The sequence below is a fragment of the Oncorhynchus kisutch genome, linkage group LG19 (genome assembly GCF_002021735.2).
Source record: "Oncorhynchus kisutch isolate 150728-3 linkage group LG19, Okis_V2, whole genome shotgun sequence".
Lineage (NCBI taxonomy): Eukaryota > Metazoa > Chordata > Actinopteri > Salmoniformes > Salmonidae > Oncorhynchus > Oncorhynchus kisutch.
The window spans coordinates 47,076,840-47,096,191 of record NC_034192.2 but is presented as its reverse complement, the minus strand read 5'-3'; the positions used below and the strand labels follow the sequence as shown (position 1 = coordinate 47,096,191).

Genomic DNA, 19,352 nt, shown 5'->3' with positions numbered 1-19,352 from the left:
TGTATGTGTAATGTTTACTGTTAATTTTTGTTGTTTTTCACTTTATATACTCACTTTGTATGTTGTCTACCTCACTTGCTTTGGCAATGTTAACACATGTTTCCCATGCCAATAAAGCCCTTGAATTGAATTGAATTGAGTAGGGAGACGCTTGATGGGGGAGAGGGAGAGTAGGGAGACGCTTGATGGGGGAGAGAGAGAGTAGGGAGACGCTTGATGGGGGAGAGAGAGAGTAGGGAGACGCTTGATGGGGGGGAGAGAGAGATGGGAGACGCTTGATGGGGGGGAGAGAGAGATGGGAGACGCTTGGGGGGGGAGAGAGAGATGGGAGACGCTTGATGGGGGAGAGAGAGATGGGAGACGCTTGATGGGGGAGAGAGAGATGGGAGACGCTTGATGGGGGAGAGAGAGATTGGAAGACCCTTGATGGGGGGGACCCTTGATGAGGTGGGGGGAAGAGACCCTTGATGGGGTGGGGGGGAAGAGACCCTTGATGAGGGAGAGAGATGGAGACCCTTGATGAGGGAGAAAGATGGAGGAGACCCTTGATGAGGGAGAGAGAGATGGGGAGACCCTTGATGGGGGAGAGAGAGATGGGGAGACCCTTGATGAGGGAGAGAGATGGAGGAGACCCTTGATGAGGGAGAGCGAGATGGGGAGACCCTTGATGAGGGAGAGAGAGATGGGGAGACCCTTGATGAGGGAGAGAGAGATGGGGAGACCCTTGATGAGGGAGAGAGAGATGGGGAGACCCTTGATGAGGGAGAGAGAGATGGGGAGACCCTTGATGAGGGAGAGAGAGATGGGGAGACCCTTGATGAGGGAGAGAGAGATGGGGAGACCCTTGATGAGGGAGAGAGAGATGGGGAGACCCTTGATGAGGGAGAGAGAGATGGGGAGACCCTTGATGAGGGAGAGAGAGATGGGGAGACCCTTGATGAGGGAGAGAGATGGGGAGACCCTTGATGAGGGAGGGAGAGAGATGGGCGAGACCCTTGATGAGGGAGGGAGAGATGGGGGAGACCCTTGATGAGGGAGGGAGAGATGAGGGAGACCCTTGATGAGGGAGGGAGAGAGATGGGCGAGACCCTTGATAAGGGAGGGAGAGATGGGGGAGACCCTTGATGAGGGAGAGAGATGGGGGTACCCTTGATGAGGGAGAGAGATGGGGGAGACCCTTGATGAGGGAGAGAGATGGGGGAGACCCTTGATGAGGGGTGGAAAATGGGGGAGACCCTTGATGAGGGAGGGAGGGAGAGAGAGATGAAGACCCTTTCCCCTCTGAAAGCTTGGCAGGATCAGGTTGAGGAATTTCGTGGTGTAGAGAGATATGCGTCCTCAGGCTGCAACTATCAGCTACTTCTGTCTGAACTCTCCTTTCACTGGCCCTCATCCTAAGTGAACAGATCTGTTGTCTACACCCCACTTTGAGGGATCCCTCCCAGCTCCACTGCTAATGAGAAATGCCCTAAGATTCCTATATCAGTAAGAGATGAAAGGAGTGAAGAGGTCACTCATACATTATTAAGCATTGTGGGTGTGTGTGTGTGTGCGCGCGGTTTGTGTGTGCATATGCCTTTAGGTGGATCTAATGTGGAAATCGTTACAGTTTCCAAAGCTCTCAAGTTATAAAATACAGAAACATTATGTAGTTGAATCCAGGCTCCCCACCTTGCTGATTTAGTTGTGCTGGTGTTGGATTCAGGTGGAGGGAATCTCTGACACAAACAGAAGACAGGGCAGAAACACATTGATCTGCATCCACTAGATTAAGGTTAAACAGACATCCATCCACTCCAACAAAGCTATTTCACCATGCATTTTATTCTCCCTGGTGAGGGTTTTTCACGTGTAAGGATGGCCTGGCATCACTAATCTTAGCATTGTGTTTGAATGAAAATGGCCATCTCTTCTTCCTCCTATATTGTGATTCATGCTGTGAGTGTAAGGACCCAGAACTCCTATTCAGAGGAAATCACAGACATCTAATGTCTTGGGTGTTTTTCTTTGTGATATACAGACATGCAATGGAAATGAATTAGATACTACACCATTTCACCCACCACTGTTCTGTTCAGCAAGGACACATTTAAAGGCCATTTTCATAATTGGAGGTTGATATAACCCCTAATTATTTGTAATCAGTCATTTCACTTTTCTGACAAACTATCATCACATCAGATGTTCTTTGTGGACGGTCCAGATTCGCATAGAGATTGCCTGCAGTTTGCCATTAGTTGCACCAGGGGTGGCCAACTGTGATGGGGGTGGGGGCCACAAAAACCTGAACTCATCATGAGGTGCCGCAGTGCCTCGTGGTTCTGCGTACCAACATCCCCCGTCTAACTAATTTAATGCAATTCTACACATTTTGCAATCGGGTGGAGGCAAATGTTTGCTGCTCTTAATATGATAACTGCTGATCAATGGGCCCCATCCCGGCTGCTAGACTAATTTCAGTCACATTTTTTTGTTGCTGACATGGGCTAATTGAGTGACTCCAGAACCAAATTCCTAACTTGCACCTTGTAATTCACAACAGTAACTTGAATACTTATTGAAATGTGATATTTCATTTTTTTATTTGTATTCATTTGCAAACATTTCTAAAAACGTGTGTGTGACTGTTTGAGGTTGTGGACAGGTCTTTTATACTGATAACAAGTTCAAACAGGTGCCATTAATACATGTAACGAATGGAGGACAGAGGAGCCTCTTAAAGAAGAAGTTACAGGTCTGTGAGAGCCAGAAATCTTGCTTGTTTGTAGGTGACCAAATACTTATTTTCCACCATAATTTGCAAATAATATCATAAAAAATCCTACAATGTGATTTTCAGGATTTTTTTTCTCATTTTGTCTGTCTCAGTTGAAGTGTACCTATGATGAAAATTACAGGCGCCTCTGATCTTTTTAAGTGGGAGAACTTGCACAATTGGTGACTGACTAAATACTTTTTTTGCCCCACTGCATATATAATTGATTTAAAAAATATATATATTGGTCCTCAAAAGGACAGTGGCCCATCCCTGTGTTAGACCATACTCTTTCTTTCTCGCTCCTCCTCCATTCTCCCATTCTCTCCATCAGTTAGTCCTGAGTGCAGACTTCCTTCCCTGTCGGTATGTGACCATGATTGTGTCCAGGAGGCCTTTCTTTGTAAAAAAAGGCTGTAATTGGCCTGTTAGCAGTTAAGACCTTGCCCATTGTAAACTAAATGTCCCTGAGCTTCTCTTGGCCTGCTGGGAGGCCTCCAGCCAATGGGCCTTAAAACGGATTCATTTCCTATCAGCACCCTGGGGGAGACTTTTATTTCAGCTTAAAAGCCCTTTATTGCAGCTCGATGGCCAGTAAGGCTGAGGTCAGGCCTGTGGCAGTGTTTCTTATGCCATTACTTTGACACATATATAAAGGGGATGTGCACTCACTGTTTCACTACTGCCAAACTCTTCATTGAGAGGAAGGGAGGCTGTGCTTAGTTTTAATCAAATCTAAACTCTAAATGGGGGAAAAACATTTGTTTAGACACACAAAGCACTTCATGTGAATATGTGCACTGTGCATCACAGCTGAATAGGCTGCACCTCCACTGTCAAAATCAATGCAACAACTAACCGTATTAATGCTAAGGCCAGCTTTCGGTTGGTCTGAAATTTCCCTACCAGCGCATACTGAAATTGTCACTTTGGCTCACATTTTTAAGGACACACCTCAGTTATTTCCACCTCTCCCACCTCATTGTAAGCGAGCTCATATAAGACAGTTAAATTATCACTGGGGTTTGAAATAGAATAGAATAGAAGTGCCGGCTTTAACAGGTAGAAATTGCAGACGAGCGTGCGTACAGGAAATAGAGCCATCGGTATCGTAACCCAATTTCATCACAATTAATTTTCTTCTGCCTCATTTGACCTTGAATTGATTAGAGTAACATGTTCAGTAGAGCTTACACATTGAATCAATTCCTGCAAAATGTTAGGAATTGAATCATTAAAAACAAGAGAACTGGTATAACATGTGTTCAATCAGACGCATTCAGCCCTTGTGATGACGGATGTGTATTTTCACTGGCTGAAATGTCTTCTGGTTGGGCCAGGGAGCGTGTCTGTGTGTGTACATGTGTGTGAGCGTGTGTGTGCTAGTGTTGATCTTTCCACTGCTGTTTGCTATTCAGACACACTCCCTCTGCTCTGTGTGGCTGTGATTGAGTGGAAGGGAGCTGAGGGGAGCCATGCCAGAGCTCTGGCCTCAAGGTCACTCTATGAAGCCCTAAATCCCAGGAGGCCAGCGCCCAGGGAGGGAGGGAGGGAGGGAGGGATGGAAAGAGGGAGGGAGGGACGCAGGAGGGAACGAGTGAGGCACTGTGGACATTTCCTCCACGACATCTTATCATTACAGGGCATGAGGGTAACCTTGACCTCAACCAGCACTTTAACTCTCTCTCAAAGCCTTCAGCCCTTAGATAACTATCAACCTGATAAGATCAGAACTCCTAAGACAACCCAGGCCTCCTGTAATGAGCTAAACAGTATGGATGCATCGGGATCCTTTGGAGACAGTGGCCCTGTGGATGTGTCATGACTAGAAGTAGAACGATTATGATTTTTCAACGCCGATACTGATACCGATTATTGAAGGACCAAAAAAAGCCGCTGCCGATTAATCGGCCAATTTGTTGTTTTTTTGTTTTGTTTTTTGTAATAATGACAATTACAACAATACTGAATTAACACTTATTTTAACTTAATATAAAACATCAATAAAATCAATTTAGCCTCAAATAAATAATGAAACGTTTAATTTGGTTTAAATAATGCAATAACTAAGTGTTGGAGAAAGTAATATGTGCCATGTATGTGTCATGTAAAAATGTGTGTCATGTAAAAATGTGTGCCATGTAAAAATGTGTGCCATGTAAAAAAGCTAACGTTTAAGTTCCTTGCTCAGAACATGAGAACATATGAAAGTTGGTGGTTCCTTTTAACATGAGACTTCAATATTCCATGGTAAGAGGTTTTAGGTTGTAGTTAATATACGCTGCTCAAAAAAATAAAGGGAACACTAAAATAACACATTCTAGATCTGAATGAATGAAATATTCTTATTAAATATTTTTTTCTTTACATAGTTGAATGTGCTGACAGCAAAATCACACAAGAATTATCAATGGAAATCAAATTTATCAACTCATGGAGGTCTGGATTTGGAGTAACACTCAAAATTAAAGTGGAAAACCACACTACAGGCTGATCCAACTTTGATGTAATGATCCAACTTTGATGCAAGTCAAAATGAGGCTCAGTAGTGTGTGTGTGGCCTTCACGTGCCTGTATGACCTCCCTACAACGCCTGGGCATGCTCCTGAGGTGGCGGATGGTCTCCTGAGGGATCTCCTCCCAGACCTGGACAAAAGCCAACTCCTGGACAGTCTGTGGTGCAACGCCACGTTGGTGGATGGAGCGAGACATGATGTCCCAGATGTGCTCAATTGGATTCAGGTCTGGGGAACGGGCGGGCCAGTCCATAGCATCAATGCCTTCCTCTTGCAGGAACTGCTGACACACTCCAGCCACATGAGGCCTAGCATTGTCTTGCATTAGGAGGAACCCAGGGCCAACCGCACCAGCATAGGGTCTCACAAGGGGTCTGAGGGTCTCATCTCGGTACCTAATGGCAGTCAGGCTACCTCTGGCGAGCACATGGAGGGCTGTGCGGCCCCCCCAAAGAAATGCCACCCCACACCATGACTGGCCCCCCGCCAAACCGGTCATGCTGGAGGATGTTGCGGGCAGCAGAACATTCTCCACGGCGTCTCCAGACTCTGTCACGTGCTCAGTGTGAACCTGCTTTAACCTGTGAAGGGCACAGGGCGCCAGTGGCGAATTTGCCAATCTTGGTGTTCTCTGGCAAAATGCCAAATGTCCTACACGGTGTTGGACTGTAAGCACAACCCCCACCTGTGGACGTCGGGCCCTCATACCACCCTCATGGAGTCTGTTTCTGACCGTTTGAGCAGACACATGCACATTTGTGGCCTGCTGGAGGTCATTTTGCAGGGCTCGGGCAGTGCTCCTCCTGCTCCTCCTTGCACAAAGGCGGAGGTAGCGGTCCTGCTGCTGGGTTGTTGCCCTCCTACGGCCTCCTCCACGTCTCCTGATGTACTGGCCTGTCTCCTGGTAGCGCCTCCATGCTCTGGACACTACGCTGACAGACACAGCAAACCTTCTTGCCACAGCTCGCATTGATGTGCCATCCTGGATGAGCTGCACTACTTGAGCCACTTGTGTGGGTTGTAGACTCCGTCTCATGCTACCACTAGAGTGAACGCACCGCCAGCATTCAAAAGTGACCAAAACATCAGCCAGGAAGCATAGGAACTGAGAAGTGGTCTGTGGTCACCACCTGCAGAACCACTCCTTTATTGGGGGTGTCTTGCTAATTGCCTATAATTTCCACCTGTTGTCTATTCCATTTGCACAACAGCATGTGAAATGTATTGTCAATCAGTGTTTCTTCCCAAGTGTGATTGACTTGGAGTTACATTGTGTTGTTTAAGTGTTCCCTTTAATTTTTTGAGCAGTGTAGTATTTATAGGACTATTTCTCTCTATACCATTTGTATTTCATATACCTTTGACTATTGGATGTTCTTATAGGCACTATAGTATTGCCAGTGTAACAGTATAGCTTCCGTCCCCCTCCTCGCCCCTACCTGGGCTCGAACAAGGAACACATCGACAACAGCCACACTCGAAGCATCATTACGCATCGCTCCACAAAACCCATCGCTCCTTGCAGTGCAAGGGGAATAACTACTCCAAATCTAAAAGCAGGTGACGTTTGAAACAGTATTAGCGCACACCCAGCTAACTAGCTAGCCATTTCACATTGGTTACACCAGCCATTAGGCTGATAGGCTTGAAGTCATAAACAGCGGTGTGCTTGCGAAGAGCTGCTGGCAAAACACACGAAAGTGCTGTTTGAATGAATGATTACGGGCCTGCTGCTGCTCAGTCAGACTGCTCTATCAAATCAGACTTAATTATAGCATAATTACACACAGAAATACGAGCCTTTGGTCATTAATATGATCGAATCCGGAAACTATCATTTCAAAAACAAAACGTTTATTATTTCAGTGAAATACGGAACCGTTCTGTGTTTTATCTAACTTGTGGCATCCCTAAGTCTAAATAATATTCTTGTTACATTGCACAACCTTCAATGTATGTCATAATTACGTACAATTCTTGCAAATTAGTTCGCAATGAGCCAGGCGGCCCAAACTGTTGCATATACCCTGACTCTGCGTGCAAGGAACGCAAGAGAAATTACACAATTTCACCTGGTTAATATTGCCTGCTAAACTGGATTAGTAGTTATAACTAGTGATTATGATTGATTGTTTTTTATAAGATAAGTTTAATGCTAGCTAGCAATTTACCTTGGCTTCTACTGCATTCGCGTAACAGGCAGGCTACTCGTGGAGTGCAATGGTTAGAGCATTGGACTAGTTAACTGTGCGGTTGCAAGATTGTAACCCCTGAGCTGACAAGGTGAAAATCTCTTGTTCTGCCCCTGAACAAAGCAGTTAACCCACAGTTCCTAGCAGTCATTGAAAATAAGAATGTGTTCTTAACTGACTTGCCTAGTTAAATAAATAAAAGTTATAAAAATATATATATATATATATTTTGTAATAATTGGAAATCGGCCTCCAAAAATTCAGATTTCCGATTGTTATGAAAACTTGAAATCGGCCCTGATTAATCGGCCATTCCGATTAATCGGTCAACCTCTAGTCATGACCCTTTGCGAGACAGTGGCCCTGTGGATGTAAATTGACGCTTTCGGGTAAACTGAGACACTTATAAGCTGAACATTGGTGTCCGTTTCTAAACTGACTCATGTTCTGTCTTCTTCCTGGCATTTGTGCCCTGTTTGTTTGACTGGTCATTGAGACTTCACTGACTTTATTGTCCCCATGTGGAAATGTTGTTGCAGTATCATGTACATGTTTAAAGTGGTCTTTAAATACAGTAGAAAACAAACTGACTGTACAAAATACACAAGTTGCATACCAATAAAGAGACTAGCCTGCTGGCCTTACTGGGTGGATAGGAACATTAGACAAGCTATTTAGGAGGGATAACACACCTGGCACAAATTATTGTCTAGTTGTGTTTTTCTTGCCGGTGGATGCCTTATACCTGCGCCCATAGGGAAGTTGTTCAGTCTGAGTACAGGGGGTGGCTTAGCTCAAAAAGTCTCAATGAAAAATTTGTAAAACAGAGTCAGGATAGCACAGTCAACATTCATATCCCAGCTTTCTGAGAAAGTAGACTCTGACTCTTTTTGTAGATCAGGTCTGTACATTTACTCCACTGAAGCTTATTGTTCAAGAGGACACCCTGATATTTATATTCCTCTACAATCTCTATGTTCTGACCTCTGATAGATGTTGCAGAGGTAGGTGTTGTTTCTTCCTGAAATCTATGCACAAATCTTTGATCTTGTTGGTTTCGACAACAAATTGTGATTCATCACTCAACAAAGTAATTTAGGACCGGACTAGTTTGTTATGGCTGGTCAGTGAGACTCGTTGATTTTTGACTGGTCAGTGACTGCAGTAAAACAAACATCCCCTCTGTCATTTAGGAATTAAAGCACCTTGACACTGTGGAACCATGATTGTCTAATTGGTTAACAAGGTCTTGAGAGACATTTACATTGGAACAACAGTAAGGTTTTAACATCCTTTGTCATGGAAACACAGATATGAGAGTTTAATGACAGCATCGGGGATGCAGGGGACAGAGGTAACATCATTAGGCCTTTATTATACCAGACAGAGGAAACATCATTAGTCCTTTATTATACCAGACAGAGGAAACATCATTAGGCCTTTATTATACCAGACAGAGGAAACATCATTAGGCCTTTATTATACCAGACAGAGGAAACATCATTAGGCCTTTATTATACCAGACAGAGGAAACATCATTAGGCCTTTATTATACCAGACAGAGGAAACATCATTAGGCCTTTATTATACCAGACAGAGGAAACATCATTAGTCCTTTATTATACCAGACAGAGGAAACATCATTAGTCCTTTATTATACCTGACAGAGGAAACATCATTAGTCCTTTATTATACCAGACAGAGGAAACATCATTAGTCCTTTATTATACCAGACAGAGGAAACATCATTAGGCCTTTATTATACCAGACAGAGGAAACATCATTAGTCCTTTATTATACCAGACAGAGGAAACATCATTAGTCCTTTATTATACCAGACAGAGGAAACATCATTAGGCCTTTATTATACCAGACAGAGGAAACATCATTAGGCCTTTATTATACCAGACAGAGGAAACATCATTAGGCCTTTATTATACCAGACAGAGGAAACATCATTAGTCCTTTATTATACCAGACAGAGGAAACATCATTAGGCCTTTATTATACCAGACAGAGGAAACATCATTAGTCCTTTATTATACCAGACAGAGGAAACATCATTAGGCCTTTATTATACCAGACAGAGGAAACATCATTAGTCCTTTATTATACCAGACAGAGGAAACATCATTAGTCCTTTATTATACCAGACAGAGGAAACATCATTAGTCCTTTATTATACCAGACCCTCAGCTACCTCGGACCAATCAGTCTGCTGCTCAAGTGATTAGACAGGGCGCGAGCGTGCGCGTGTACACACACGCACGCACAGCATCACACACACAGCATCAGTGTTAGCAGATGACAGTAACCTTTGAGGTGTGGGAAGTGTTGTTCTCATCATCACCAACTGTTTGTTTTGGCATCATGAGGCAGGAGAGCAGTTCAGTGCCACAGCCAGTCAACACACTTTACCGTCTGTCAGAGGGACAGGTAAAAGAAATGAGAGCCAGAAAGCCCATTTACAGTTGTGAAATGGTTTAGATGGGAGGAATAGGCTGGGGTTGAATGTGTGATGCGTTCTTGTTTACTTGGGGTATTTTACTGTAGGGATCTTGGCAGAAAACCAGACTGCTTTCCCTGGGGTTGTGTCTGAATTGATGTGTGTGTCTGTAATATTAGGCCATCGATTTATTTTTTCAAGTTTTGAATGCCCGACTGCTTTAGAAATGGCCTTTTGCTTAGTACCAAAGCTAGTAATCTTTATTCCCTTAAATTGACCATGACAAAGAAACATAAACTAGCCCTGCTCTTTTACTGAAGTTTTATTGTGTAGATTCTATCTGAGGAGTGTGTTGTGGTAGTACTGTTGTTCATTCTGAGAGTAGTGTCGGCCAGGGAAGAGAAGCAGCATCATCAGGAGGCCCTCTCTTACAAGAGGTCAGAGGAAGTTCTGCCAAGAGGGGAATGAATGCTAATAACCTCTGAATAGAATGTAAAAGGGGGTGTCACTGGACAGATGACCTCTCATCCCTCCACTCTGAATAGAATGTTGAAGGCTGTGTCACTGGACAGATGACCTCTCATCCCTCCACTCTGAATATAATGTTGAAGGCTGTGTCACTGGACAGATGGCCTCATCCCTCCACTCTGAATAGAATGTTGAAGGCTGTGTCACTGGACAGCTGACCTCTCATCCCTCCACTCTGAATAGAATGTTGAAGGCTGTGTCACTGGACAGTTGACCTCTCATCCCTCCACTCTGAATAGAATGTTGAAGGCTGTGTCACTGGACAGATGGCCTCTCATCCCTCCACTCTGAATAGAATGTAAAAGACTGTGTCACTGGACAGATGGCCTCTCATCCCTCCACTCTGAATAGAATGTAAAAGACTGTGTCACTGGACAGCTGACCTCTCATCCCTCCACTCTGAATAGAATGTTGAAGGCTGTGTCACTGGACAGATGGCCTCTCATCCCTCCACTCTGAATAGAATGTAAAAGAATGTGTCACTGGACAGTTGACCTCTCATCCCTCCACTCTGAATAGAATGTTAAAGACTGTGTCACTGGACAGATTACCTCTCATCCCTCCACTCTGAATAGAATGTTGAAGGCTGTGTCACTGGACAGATGGCCTCTCATCCCTCCACTCTGAATAGAATGTAAAAGACTGTGTCACTGGACAGCTGACCTCTCATCCCTCCACTCTGAATAGAATGTAAAAGAATGTGTCACTGGACAGTTGACCTCTCATCCCTCCACTCTGAATAGAATGTTGAAGGCTGTGTCACTGGACAGATTACCTCTCATCCCTCCACTCTGAATAGAATGTTGAAGGCCTTGTCACTGGACAGTTGACCTCTCATCCCTCCACTCTGAATAGAATGTTGAAGGCTGTGTCACTGGACAGCTGACCTCTCATCCCTCCACTCTGAATAGAATGTAAAAGAATGTGTCACTGGACAGTTGACCTCTCATCCCTCCACTCTGAATAGAATGTTGAAGGCTGTGTCACTGGACAGATTACCTCTCATCCCTCCACTCTGAATAGAATGTTGAAGGCTGTGTCACTGGACAGATTACCTCTCATCCCTCCACTCTGAATATAATGTAAAAGACTGTGTCACTGGACAGATGGCCTCTCATCGCTCCACTCTGAATAGAATGTAAAAGACTGTGTCACTGGACAGCTGACCTCTCATCCCTCCACTCTGAATAGAATGTAAAAGAATGTGTCACTCGACAGTTGACCTCTCATCCCTCCACTCTGAATAGAATGTTGAAGGCTGTGTCACTGGACAGATGGCCTCTCATCCCTCCACTCTGAATAGAATGTAAAAGACTGTGTCACTGGACAGCTGACCTCTCATCCCTCCACTCTGAATAGAATGTAAAAGAATGTGTCACTGGACAGTTGACCTCTCATCCCTCCACTCTGAATAGAATGTTGAAGGCTGTGTCACTGGACAGATTACCTCTCATCCCTCCACTCTGAATAGAATGTTGAAGGCCTTGTCACTGGACAGATTACCTCTCATCCCTCCACTCTGAATAGAATGTTGAAGGCTGTGTCACTGGACAGATTACCTCTCATCCCTCCAATCTGAATAGAATGTTGAAGGCCTTGTCACTGGACAGATTACCTCTCATCCCTCCACTCTGAATAGAATGTAAAAGACTGTGTCACTGGACAGATGACCTCTCATCCCTCCACTCTGAATAGAATGTGAAAGACTGTCTCACTGGACAGTTGACCTCTCATCCCTCGAAGCACAAATAGGAATTTTTCCGCTCTGCTTTTGCCAGACATGAATAAAAACACATTATTTTTGTTGTTGTAACATCTTAGGGGGAGGATTATATAAGCTATTAAAGAGGAAATGTAAGGGAATGATACAAAGCAGCCAAAGGGGATTTTAGTTTATCTGATTGTACTGTATTCTGACTGACTCTCTCTCTCTTTGCAGAAGGGATTCGTAACATGTCCATGGACTCCAACCCCATGCCGATGCCCATGTCAGACCCCAACGCCTGGGCCACCGCCATGAACAACCTTGGCATGGCTCCCATGAACATGACAGGACAGCCCCTTATGTCAGGTATGGGTCATTTAATCCTAATCATACCTCTACTGTAGTTATAATCATACCTCTACTGTAGTTATAATCCTACCTCTACTTTAGTTATAACCCTACCTCTACTGTAGTTATAACCCTACCTCTACTGTAGTTATAACCCTACCTCTACTGTAGTTATAACCCTACCTCTACTGTAGTTATAACCCTACCTCTACTGTAGTTTTAACCCTACCTCTACTGTAGTTTTAACCCTACCTCTACTGTAGTTTTAACCCTACCTCTACTGTAGTTTTAACCCTACCTCTACTGTAGTTTTAACCCTACCTCTACTGTAGTTTTAACCCTACCTCTGCTGTAGCTATAACCCTACCTCTGCTGTAGCTATAACCCTACCTCTGCTGTAGTTTTAACCCTACCTCTGCTGTAGTTTTAACCCTACCTCTGATGTAGTTTTAACCCTACCTCTGCTGTAGTTTTAACCCTACCTCTGCTGTAGTTTTAACCCTACCTCTACTGTAGTTTTAACCCTACCTCTACTGTAGTTTTAACCCTACCTCTGCTGTAGCTATAACCCTACCTCTACTGTAGTTTTAACCCTACCTCTACTGTAGTTTTAACCCTACCTCTGCTGTAGCTATAACCCTACATCTGCTGTAGCTATAACCCTACCTCTGCTGTAGCTATAACCCTACCTCTGCTGTAGCTATAACCCTACCTCTGCTGCAGCTATAACCCTACCTCTGCTGCAGTTATATCCTTAACCATAGGGGGAGTGTGTGTGGCTACATTAGAGACTAGGGGGAGTGTCTGTGTAGCTGCAGTAGAGACTAGGGGGAGTGTCTGTGGCTGTGGTAGAGACTACAGGGAGTGTGGAGTGCCTGTTTGGCTGCAGTAGAGACTAGGTGGAGTATCTGGAGTGTCTGTGTGGCTGCAGTCGAGACTAGGGGGAGTGTCTGTGTGGCTGCAGTAGAGATTAGGGGGAGTGTCTGTGGCTGCAGTAGAGACTAGGGGGAGTGTCTGTGTGGCTGCAGTAGAGACTAGGGGGAGTGTCTGTGTGGCTGCAGTTGAGACTAGGGGGAGTGTCTGTGTGGCTGCAGTCGAGACTAGGGAGAGTGTCTGTGTGGCTGCAGTCAAGACTAGGGGGAGTGTCTGTGGCTGCAGTAGAGACTAGGTGGAGTATCTGGAGTGTCTGTGTGGCTGCAGTAGAGACCTGGGAAGTTACTGTGTGGCTGCAGTAGAGACTAGGTGGAGTGTCTGTCCCTGTGGCTGCATGAGAGACTAGGGACTAGCAATTGCGAGAGGTTTTACTTTTCCCGAAATCTGTCCATGAAAATAAGCCCATGAAGCGAGGAGTGTTTGTATGGAGGTCAATGAGGGTGTTGATTTTGGTCAATATAAAATGTCATGGCTAATTTGCTGTATGAGGCTTATTTGATCGAATGCACTGATGGAAGTGGCATTTCGAACAAACAATTGTTTATTTATTTTTTTATATTTTTTATTCAAAGTTGTGCCTGCTTTCATATAGGTGGAGGATTCAACATTGATATAACCCTTTTTAGCATGGACATTGCCATTGGGGGCTTCCACCCTTTTTAAATCATTTGGGTGGGGATTTCTGAGTTGGGAGTAATCTGTCAAAAAGAAGAAGCAAATTCACTACTTTAAAATGGAGATGGCCTCAATGGCGCTGCTCATGCTGTCACAGATGCTATAATGGCACAGATACAAAAATGAGTCCTCTATCTCTACGGCCTGTTGTTGACACTTATCTGCCCTCTCATTGGCTAGAATGATCCCACCTGATCTCAACTCATCCCACAGCCTTCCATCATTGAGGACATGTATTTCCTTTGTTAGAGCGGTCACTCAAATATCTTGTCAATATAATAAACAATCGGGTCACCCATTCAGGTGAAATTACAGTGGCAGAGCCAACCAATATGCTATCATGAGTCACTCAGTCAGGTGAAATTACAGTGGCAGAGCCAACCAATATGCTATCATGAGTCACTCAGTCAGGTGAAATTACAGTGGCAGAGCCAACCAATATGCTATCATGAGTCACTCAGTCAGGTGAAATTACAGTGGCAGAGCCAACCAATATGCTATCATGAGTCACCCATTCAGGTGAAATTACAGTGGCAGAGCCAACCAATATGCTATCATGAGTCACCCATTCAGGTGAAATTACAGTGGCAGAGCCAACCAATATGCTATCATGAGTCACTCAGTCAGGTGAAATTAGTGGCAGAGCCAACCAATATGCTATCATGAGTCACTCAGTCAGATGAAATTACAGTGGCAGAGCCAACCAATATGCTATCATGAGTCACTCAGTCAGGTGAAATTAGTGGTAGAGCCAACATATGTTATCATCATCAGTCACTCAGTCAGGTGAAATTACAGTGGCAGAGCCAACAGATATGTTATCATGAGTCACTCAGTCAGATGAAATTACAGTGGCAGAGCCAACAGATATGTCATCATGAGTCACTCAGTCAGATGAAATGACAGTGGCAGAGCCAACAGATATGTCATCATCATGAGTCACTCAGTCAGATGAAATTACAGTGGCAGAGCCAACAGATATGTCATCATCATGAGTCACTCAGTCAGATGAAATTACAGTGGCAGAGCCAACAGATATGTCATCATCATGAGTCACTCAGTCAGATGAAATGACAGTGGCAGAGCCAACTGATATGTCATCATCATGAGTCACTCAGTCAGATGAAATTACAGTGGCAGAGCCAACAAATATGTTATCATGAGTCACTCAGTCAGATGAAATTACAGTGGCAGAGCCAACAGATATGTCATCATCATGAGTCACTCAGTCAGATGAAATGACAGTGGCAGAGCCAACAAATATGTTATCATGAGTCACTCAGTCAGATGAAATTACAGTGGCAGAGCCAACAGATATGTTATCATGAGTCACTCAGTCAGATGAAATTACAGTGGCAGAGCCAACAGATATGTTATCATGAGTCACTCAGACAGATGAAATTACAGTGGCAGAGCCAACAGATATGTTATCATGTGTCACCCATTCAGGTGAACCATACAGACGTGTCATTAACGCGTCCTTGGGAGACAGGAGTGAGAGAAATGATATGAGCTCCTTCTAGAATGATAATGTTCCATCGATGTTTGTTTAATGGTTTGGAACTGAGAGTTTGAGATGAATGAAACGCAATAAGGTGCTCCGCTTCTGGTGTTTATTATTTGTTCAATATCAATAGAAGCCCTGCAGGGCATTTATCACTTTAACATCACGTTTTGACTTCATCATTTCACTCCTCTGGCTGTGAGGATTTATGCAGTCATGTGTCGTTCCTCTCTTCGTACTAGAATGTCTTATTTCCCTTTTTCTAAACCAACACCTTCAGCTTCTTTAAAAGCACATTCATATCAACAGAGCTCCAGAATTCTAGGCCTCACAGTAATCCACTAGGACTCCATATTTTAAATAATGCGGGCTTCGAGGATGCTATTCTACCTACTGGCTTTTTCCTGTTCAATTTCATTTGTACAATTTACTGAGCTGCTGCCAGACTTAGCAGACTCTCTTTGCTACACTGCTGTGCTGTGCAAGAGAAAATGATGCACTTTGTGAGCGAGTTATAATTGTAGAGCTGTGTTGGTGCGATGGAGAGGAACACTAGTGTATTTGTGTGTTCTGTCACTAAGCACCTTGAGCCATGGGACAGCGTATGGAAGCTGCCGTTAGTGCTGTTACCTTCATTAGAGGACTCTCTCCAGATTTTAAATACCGCAGCTGCATTGGTTTCACACAGACAGACGCACACACCATCATTGCCAGTGGTTAGGCTGCAGTCAGGTTGTCTGTGTCGTAGTGGGAGGGGCTGTGTGGGACAGCTGTAGTCCTCATAAATCACCTGGAGAAATACACTGCTCAAAAAATGAAGGGAACACAAATAACACATCCTAGATCTGAATGAATGAAATATTCTTATTAAATTATTTTTTCTTTACATAGTTGAATGTGCTGACAACAAAATCACACAAAAATGATCAATGGAAATCAATTTATCAACCCATGGAGGTCTGGATTTGGAGTCCCACTCAAAATTAAAGTGGAAAACCACACTACAGGCTGATCCAACTTTGATGTAATGTCCTTAAAACAAGTCCAAATGAGGCTCAGTAGTGTGTGTGGCCTCCACGTGCCTGTATGACCTCCCTACAACGCCTGGGCATGCTCCTGATGAGGTGGCGGATGGTCTCCTGAGGGATCTCCTCCCAGACCTGGACTAAAGCATCCACCAACTCCTGGACAGTCTGTGGTGCAACGTGGCGTTGGTGGATGGAGCGAGACATGATGTCCCAGATGTGCTCAATTGGATTCAGGTCTGGGGAACGGGCGGGCCAGTCCATAGCATCAATGCCTTCCTCTTGCAGGAACTGCTGACACACTCCAGCCACATGAGGCCTAGCATTGTCTTGCATTAGGAGGAACCCAGGGCCAACCGCACCAGCATAGGGTCTCACAAGGGGTCTGAGGGTCTCATCTCGGTACCTAATGGCAGTCAGGCTACCTCTGTCGAGCACATGGAGGACTGTGCGTCCCCCCAAAGAAATGCCACCCCACACCATGACTGGCCCACCGCCAAACCGGTCATGCTGGAGGATGTGGCAGGCAGCAGAACGTTCTCCACGGCGTCTCCAGACTCTGTCACGTCTGTCACATGTGCTCAGTGTGAACCTGCTTTCATCTGTGAAGAGCACAGGGCGCCAGTGGCGAATTTGCCAATCTTGGTGTTCTCTGACTCCGTCTCATGCAACCACTAGAGTGAAAGCACCGCCAGCATTCAAAAGTGACCAAAACATCAGCCAGGAAGCATAGGAACTGAGAAGTGGTCTGTGGTCACCACCTGCAAAACCAATCCTTTATTGGGGGTGTCTTGCTAATTGCCTATAATTTCAACCAGTTGCATTTCCACAACAGCATGTGACATTTATTGTCAATCAGTGTTGCTTCCTAAGTGGACAGTTTGATTTCACAGAAGTGTGATTGACTTGGAGTTACATCGTGTTATTTAAGTGTTCCCTTTATTTTTTTTAGCAGTGTAGATCGTTCATATCTTGACTCTCTCTCCTCTCCCCACCTTCTACTCTCTCTACTCCTCTCTCCCTCTACTCTCTCTACTCTCCTCTCTCTCTACTCCTCTCTCCCTCTACTCTCTCTACTCTCCTCTCTCTCTACTCTCCTCTCTCCCTCTACTCTCTCTACTCTCCTCTTTCCCTCTACTCTCCTCTCTCCCTCTACTCTCCCTCTACTCTCTCTCTACTCTCTCTCTACTCTCTCTACTCTTTCCCTCTACTCTCTCTACTCTACTCTCCCCACCTTCTACTCTCTACTCTCCCCACCTTCTACTCTCTCTACTCTACTCTCCTCTCTCCCTCTCTACTCTCCTCTCTCCTCTCTCTACTCTCCCCTCTCCCTCTACTCTCCACTCTCTCTACTCTCCTCTCTCTACTCTCTCTACTCTCCTCTCTCCCTCTCCTCTCTCTCTACTCTCCTCTCTCTCTACTCTCCTCTCTCTCTACTCTCCTCTCTCTCTACTCTCCTCTCTCTCTACTCTCCTCTCTCTTACTATCCTCTCTCTACTCTCTCTACTCTCCGCTCTCCCTCTACTCTCCTCTCTCCCTCTACTCTCCGCTCTCCCTCTACTCTCCTCTCTCCCTCTACTCTCCTCTCTCCCTCTACTCTCCGCTCTCCCTCTACTCTCCTCTCTCCCTCTACTCTCCTCTCTCCCTCTACTCTCCTCTCTCCCTCTACTCTCCTCTCCCTCTACTCTCCTCTCTCCCTCTACTCTCCTCTCTCCCTCTACTCTCCCTCTCCTCTCTCCCTCTACTCTCTCCCTCTACTCTCTCTACTCTCCTCTCTCCCTCTACTCTCTCTACTCTCCTCTCTCCCTCTCCACTCGTGTCTCTCCCTCTCTACTCGCCTCCCTCTCTCTACTCTACTCGCCTCTCTCCCTCTACTCCCTGTACTCGCCTCTCTCCCGCTACTCTTTCTCTCTACTCTCCTCTCCCTCTACTCCCTCTACTCTCCTCTCTCCCTCTACTCCCTCTCTCTACTCTCCTCCCTCTCTCTACTCTCCTCTCTCCCTCTACTCTCCCTCACTCTCTCTATTCTCCCCTCTCCCTCTACTTTCTCTACTCTCCCTCACTCTCTCTATTCTCCTCTACTCTCTACTCTCCTACTCTCTCTACTCTCCTCTCTCCCTCTACTCTCCTCTCTCCCTCTACTCTTTCTACTCTCCTCTCTCCCTCTCTCTACTCTCCTCTACTCCCTCTACTCGCCTTTCTCCCTCTACTCCCTCTACTCGCCTCTCTCCCTCTACTCTTTCTCTATACTCTCCTCTCTACTCTCTCTCGCCACTTCCTTGCACGCTCTCAATTAGCTTTTATTGGCATGACATAAGGTACATATTGCCAAAGCGTTACAATATTAGCATAACATAATAATAATCAATATTGTCAACTCTACAAAACTCACAAAGTGAAGTAGGACAAATAATATTCATCTGGCACCAACACTGTTTAATTATACATGTATACATTACTTCATCTGGCACCAACACTGTTTAATTATACATGTATACATTACTTCATCTGGCACCAACACTGTTTAATTATACATGTATACATTACTTCATCTGGCACCAACACTGTTTAATTATACATGTATACATTACTTCATCTGGCACCAACACTGTTTAATTATACATGTATACATTACTTCATCTGGCACCAACACTGTTTAATTATACATGTATACATTACTTCATCTGGCACCAACACTGTTTAATTATACATGTATACATTACTT

The 19,352-nt window shown here is 44.8% G+C and overlaps 1 protein-coding gene across 2 annotated transcripts in view; it reads left to right on the top strand.

Moving 5' to 3' along the window:
- The window catches only part of enox2 (ecto-NOX disulfide-thiol exchanger 2), a 309,060-nt gene that overhangs the window by 198,894 nt on the left and 90,814 nt on the right, over positions 1-19,352 (top strand). For both annotated transcript variants that reach the window (XM_031798030.1, XM_031798031.1), the window contains one exon: positions 12,377-12,508. In XM_031798030.1, the coding sequence (XP_031653890.1) occupies positions 12,377-12,508 (132 nt within the window). The remainder of the gene's footprint in view (positions 1-12,376; positions 12,509-19,352) is intronic.